General features: G+C 37.2%; 1 protein-coding gene across 1 annotated transcript in view; it reads right to left on the reverse strand.

Moving 5' to 3' along the window:
* The window catches only part of ECT2 (epithelial cell transforming 2), a 56,442-nt gene extending 49,883 nt beyond the window's left edge, over positions 1 to 6,559 (reverse strand). The window contains 5 exon segments of the mRNA XM_053657540.1: positions 415 to 597; positions 2,738 to 2,827; positions 2,924 to 3,003; positions 3,619 to 3,769; positions 6,443 to 6,559. Coding sequence (XP_053513515.1) covers positions 415 to 597; positions 2,738 to 2,827; positions 2,924 to 3,003; positions 3,619 to 3,748 — 483 coding nt within the window. The 5' untranslated portion in view covers positions 3,749 to 3,769; positions 6,443 to 6,559.
* Between the last annotated feature and the right edge of the window lie 405 nt (positions 6,560 to 6,964).

Raw genomic sequence — 6,964 nt, forward strand, 5'->3', positions numbered from 1 at the left:
ATTTTTATTTGGTTTCTGAGTTTCAACATTTCTCAATCAAAACAGAAGTAAAGATGATGTGCTTATTACTAGTTTCTGTAACAAAAACACAATGACTCAGCGATTTTAAATTAATAAGGCAAGTTTAAAAATAGCAAACCAAAGCAATAAAACCAAAGAACAGCAACTAACTCTACTACAACTCATATATTACAAATATAGTTTTTAGTGTTTACCTTTCAAACGTCTTAGATATTCACTACTGAAAATTACAATAGAAAGTATTAAAGGACTATATTATAGTAGCTACTACTATTTCTATTCTAAATATTCCATACTCTGAACAATTAATGAAAATTTTCTGTTTACGAATTTCTACACATTCATTAATAAAAATTCAACCTTGAAAAGTCATAATGAACATATTTTTATTACCTTTCCTTTTTGTGCACAGTTTAATACGACAGGTGGTCCAATAACTCTAGAATCAGTCTTATATAATTCATTAAACACAGGATCCTGGAAGTCCATGACTATGAACACATTTTCAAATTCTGGAGAATCCAAACTTTCATATTCTTCCACTGACTCCATCTTTACAAAAGGCACTTTAATTTCCTTGATTTTTTTCCATGTAGTTATAGAAATAGAATTTAGATATTATAAAATTAATTGATAACTCTCTAAATAAGACCTAAAAATCAATTCAATATCAACATTTTTAATTTCTATTTTAGAAAACTTAAGTATTAAGTTATACTATAATAAGTATTAAACTTAATAGTGAACAGCTATTTCTTTACTTGCTTGTTTGTATTTTAATATACATATCTCCATCTACATTAAGATACTAAATTTTGAAGATTAATAATAATGGCATAAGCTTCTGGCTTAAGTCATTATTAATCTAGTGTGTATATAAAATAAAAGCAATAAATTTAAGTGCACACACTGTGATAGAAGGATGCATTAGAAACATACTGCTTTTCCTTCTGACCAAGAAAATGATGCCATACATATGGTTCCTTCTTGCACAAACTGTCATCAGAAAAATAGAAAAATTACTATGGCACTTAATATCTACAAAGAGGACATAGATTAACATAATCATTTCAGTATATATGAAGAAATGAGAAAAAGATGTGAAATATGCAGGCAGTTGCAGCTTGGCAAATAACTGTTTACCTCTTTATACTGTATATCTATGAAAAAGAATGAAATTATTTAAGTCCCTGTATGACTCATGTAAAAAGAGAACCACATAAAATTCTAAATGGGTAAATTATTTGGGCTGTATTTGCTAGGTTGATGTGATGGGCTGAATCATGTACCCTCAAAATTCATGTTGATACTTTAATCCTCTATACCTTAGAATGTGACTGTATTTGACAGGGCCTTTCCAGAGGTAGTTAAGGTAAAATGAAGGCACATGGGTAGGCCCTAATGCAATCTGAATTTCCTTATAAACAGAAATTTGGACACATGACAGATAGCAGGGATGTGCATGGATAGATCATGTGAAGAACCAGCAACAAAGAGGTAGCTACCTGCAAGCCAAGGAGAAAGGCCTCAGTTTAACCCAAACCTTATGATATCCTGGACTTCTAACCTTAGGAAATGTGAGAAAATACATTTCTGTTGTTTAAGCCACCAGTGTGCTGTATTTTGTTATGGCAGCTCTCACAAATTATTACAGCTGGCACAGAGAATTGGATATATTTCATATGCTGTCAATCATTATAACTTATAATTTTGGAAATAAAGCAAGATTTCAGAATAAATATAAAGTTAATGAGAAAAAAAGATAAAGAATTAAAAAAAAAAAGATTCATACAAGGTCTGTCCAGAAAAGTCAGCCATTGTTAATATACTGGAACAGTTTGCACAACAATGTAACCTGGCAGCTAAGGCTAGTGGACTAGAAAGTGCATGCGTGAACAATGACCACTTCACAGTACTATCAGTGGGGGTGGTAGACACCGTTGAGTGAGTGTGTGTACTGTGTGGCCATCGCATTCAAAATGAGTGAATAGAGCAATGAATCTGCATCAAATTTTGTGCTAAGCTTCCTTGGAAGCTATTCAGATGATTCAGAAGGCCACAGCTACGGGCAACTGGTGATTGACAGCTACATCATGACAAAGTACCCACTCATGCATTGTCTCATGCAGAATTTTTTGGTAAACCATCAAATCACCCACCTGACTTGGCCCCCCTACAGCCCAGATTTGGCACCCTGTGACTTCTGGCTTTTTTAAAAACTAAATCACCTTTCAAAGGGAAGAGGTTTCAGACCGTAGATGAGCTTCAGGAAAATACCAAGAGGCATCTGATAGCAACTGGGAGAACTGTAACAAGGTCCCAAGGTGCCTACTTTAAAGGGGATTGAGGTATCATTGTCCTGTGTACAATGTTGCTTGTACCTTGTATCTTCTTCAATAAACATCTGTATTTTTCATATTACATGGCTGGATGCCTTCTGGACAGATCTCGTATCTTTGTAAATATACAATAAGTCATTTAAATTTAACAATGCCAAATTACTTTATAAGAATTTCATTATTTGCAGTATATGCTATAGTTCAGGGTTTCAGAAACACCCAAATTTTAAAAATAAATATAAAGTTTTTCTACGCATCTAGCTTCAGAGGGCATTATATACCTTGTGCCTAATTTAGAACCAATCACCATAAATGGAATACAAGAATACAATCAAGGGAAGTGCAACATGCCACATGCAATGAAGTGCTTCACCTACCATATTAACAACACTTTTTATTAATTTTTCATCCGATTTTCCAGGACAACTTTCTTTTATTATTACAGGGACATCCATTATTTTAATAGTCTGCGGGAAAAAGACTTAAGTATGAGATTAAGAAAACTATAAAATTATTTACACACTGATGGAAGACGGCCTTCAAAAAAAATTAAAACTCCATACCTTTAAGGCTTCTACAAGTTCTTCTTGATTTCCAGCTTCTTGAACCAATATCACTCTTGTTTCAACCTGAGGCATTTCTTCTATTAAAATCAGAAATGTTTAAATATGTTACCAGGAATTAACATCAAAATCATTAGTTCCGAAACCTTTTTTTGGCTATATTGGTATATAGAGCTCATCTTTGAGATCATAACATTCTCTAAAATTAATATTACTTAATTCCCAGTTTATTAAAAAAAAGCTTGGCAACATTATCATTTTAAGGAAGAGAAAATACATGGTACCAAAGTATACAAACATCAGCACCGACCAAAGGAAGCATGCACTACCTTGTATAGTTATCTTCTTCAACAATGCACGCAACTTGAGAAAAGGCCCATTTACATGGTGGAGTAAGGGAAGAAGTAGTTTTTCACCTCACCAGATATAACTGACTATAACCTAGCTAACAATGTTACAGCTGGACTGCCTTCACATACAGAAAAAGCAATATCCAAAAAGATGACAACTTCTTTTTCAAAGCTGGGAAGCATTAATCTAAACAATAAATAAAAATCTACATAGTGTAGATTCTGTCAACAAATATTTACTAATATCTGTACTCTAGCTTAACAGTGTTACAGTTAAATCTTAAGAGTCTGTAGTCAGTAAGTTTAAGATTAATATACTGAGTTGGTGTTTTAAAGTACATTTACCTTCAACATATGAAGTAGGTCCAATAAATAAGTTTTCCTTACAAGTTTCAGTAACTTTAGAATCACAAATGGAAGAGTCTGCTAAGTTTGAACTCCCAGAAGTGGATGTTAACACACTATTGTCAGCCATTTTTCTATTCTTCTAAATTGGCTAAAAAAATAATAAGAAATATGAATTAAAATACATGAAGCAAAATGATCATTGGGCAAACAAGTATTAGAGGCTCTACTTTTGTACTAGAATTTATAAAAAGCATCATGTTTTTCTTAATATTGAACCAAAGAAAGTCACTCAACTTTTCTGAGCCTTAGTTTCCTCTTCTATAAAATAAAGATACTAATACCCAGCTCACAGAATACAGTAAAAATAAGTCAAAAGTACTCAGAACATCACCTAACATATGAACACCCAAAAGGTACTCAAATATAATTTTACCTCCTTTCCCTACATCTTGCCCTCAACCAACCTATTTCTGTTGCTATATTCATTTATAATACTAATGTCCCCAAATAATCCCAGGCAAAAATTGGATCCATTCTTACTCTTCTGTCTACATATTCACCTTCCTCAAAATTACTATCATTTCCACCTCAAGTACCTCTGGAACTTGGTGCCTCTTCTTGAGGTGTAATGACACAATGGCCACCTATCCAAATAGAACAGCCTCAAACAACTTTCTCTAACACCAGTTTCTTCAAACATCACTCTGTACATGCATTTCAGGGGTATGATCCCCAAAACAAATGTGACCACATCACTTCCTGGCTGAGAACTTCCACAAGCATTCCTCCCTGTGTGATCAAACCCAAATTCACCAGGCAGTATACAGTTTGATCCTGGCTTAGCTGACTCCGTTATTTGGCCTTGTCTCCTCTAATTCCCCTGGCCTACATATATGCTCCAGCCAGTGTATTTCTCAGCATTTCTAAAACAGAGATCACGATTTACTCCCCACCTACTTGCATTTCCTAGAGCTCAACTCTCCACCTATCATGTCCTTCAACTCCCAAACCACCACTCTTGATTCATCCTCTATGGATTTCTTTGAACTACTCATGTATGGTCTGTTCCCTTACCTGTATTTTCATAATACCATACAAATGTCTCTCCTATAAAAAAAATTAACAAGACAATTATGCATGGGTTAGTGCCAATATGACTCTGGACTATGAAAAAAGTTTTTTTAGATTTCTGGGACTCAAGAATTGAAAAGTTGGACAAGCAGGAAAAAAAGGAAAAGTTGAGCACATTTACATAAATTCAAATGAGGAGTTATATAAATGTATTATCTTGAAGTAGATTTCCAGAACATTATCTGGAGGTACTTGTCTGATCCTTCCTAATTTTTCAGATTAATAAAATATACAAAGTATTCCCACCAGATTCTTAGCCAAGTGATTGTTTATCTGTACGCTATGGAGAAACGAGGTATCATTAGCACATTTCTTGATGGTGATGCTAAGCGCTGTGAAGATGTGAGACACTAACAACAAGAGTCCTAAACACAATTGTTAGGTACACATTAATAAGTCAGACAACTCAACTTCCTGACTCAGCTCTGCACTTAATAGGTTAAGCAACAGTCTTCACATTAGTGAAAAATAAAACTCAAGTCCAGTTGTGATGAAAGCTGAACACATGATGTCTTAAAATGAGTGACAATTATTAATTATCTTATAATACTCACAATGTGGAGATTTCTTATGGTCTCAACCAAATATCCATGTCAATTCTTATTCTGAAGCTCTCTAAAGGTGTGCTTCCATAGTCGTTAATAAGAGTCTTTTAGAATCCATGATAAATTCCTTTTTTTTCTTTAAGTCTCTAACACAATTGTTTTCAGTGGGGTGGGGGTGCTCTAGAGAGACTTTCATTCAAAGTCACTTCAAAAAAAAGTCAAGAGGTGAACTAACCTGCTTTAAGAACATTCTTAAAAAAAACTTCTGACTCAATACACTAACTTTTCTCATCACAGATAAATCTGTCATTTAAATAAATATTTACTTCTGGTTTCTTTTTAGTGAAGTATCTTTCAGGGTAGAGGAGCTCAATGCAATACTGGATATGTTGGAGGTGTTACTGACAACAGTAACAATACTTATAACATTAAAGGACATTATGATTAAATTGCGAACTAATTTATTTAACCCTTAATAGACGGTAAACATTGTTCTAAACCTTTTGCTTGTATTTATTTAATCTCTGCAACGATCCTAAAATGCAAGTACTATATTATGTCCAGCTGATAAAGAAACCTGGAACAAAGAGGTTGAGTAACTTTCCCCAAGTCACGGTAGTGGTAACCCGGGATTCAAGTCCGAACTGTGATTCCAGGCGGCGCTTTTATCCACTAAGCCACGCAAATCTGTCCCGAAGAGGAAGAGCTGGCGTTTTGTGGAAAAACTACACTGCCCACAGAGAAGAAGCCAAGAAGAATCCGGGAGCGAAACCACTACGTCCTCCACGATAAGCCCACAAAGGGTGCAGCGGCTGGTCCCCACGGCCGCAGAGGACAGTGTGGTTTGCCAAGAACCCCTTCCCAACTCCAACCCTTCACCCGGAGACTCTTCTAGAAAAATTATCTAACCAGGTGAGTGATGAAGATGAGTAGCAACCTAGTCGACTTCGGGCTCCTGCTCCGCGGCCCGGCCCCGGTGCTGGGGGTGCGGTAGGCAGTTCCCCGAGCCGTGAAGTCTGGGCCGGGGTGGTCCGAAATTCGCAGTCACCGGGGTGGGCTGTCGGACCTAAGCAAAGGCGCCCACGGCCGCCGGGACCCTAGCCCGCCCCCTCCCCCCGCCCCACCCAGACCCACAGTGTCCTTACCACTCTTAAAAAACGCCCCGGAACGCCACCTCTTCAAGCTCCGATCACTCTCACCGTTACCGCCATTCCTCGCCGGAGGTGGCCACAGGCAATTCAAAAAGTATGCCTCCCTCTCTAAAAGCCATGCCTATTGGCGCGTGATGTCAATCTCCTTCCCATTGGCTGGAGTCTCCAGAGGGGCGGTGATTGGTCACAGCTCCCCGCCCTGTGGTTGGTTGTACGTGTGTTTCAAATTAACCAACGGCTCGGACGTCGGAACGCCAGGAGTTAGTAGAAGAGTGCCCGGATGTGGCCGGAAGGTGGCGGTCGTCTCTCCCCGGCTTCTCCTCTGGGAGTAGCAGGTGTGTCTGTGGCTACCGCTTGTTTACTCTGTAAATATACCGTTTCCGGAGGAAGGTTTGAGCGGACTCTCCTCTCCTCTCTACCTTTCTTTTTTTAAGCGCCACCAAATCCTCTGAACGAAATCAGTGCCTCCATGATGCTGTTTTTTTCCCCCGATTGCTGAGATCTCTTAAGATTTTT

This window comes from Artibeus jamaicensis, unplaced genomic scaffold (assembly GCF_021234435.1).
Source record: "Artibeus jamaicensis isolate MK-2021 breed Jamaican fruit bat unplaced genomic scaffold, CSHL_Jam_final scaffold_474, whole genome shotgun sequence".
Taxonomy (NCBI): domain Eukaryota; kingdom Metazoa; phylum Chordata; class Mammalia; order Chiroptera; family Phyllostomidae; genus Artibeus; species Artibeus jamaicensis.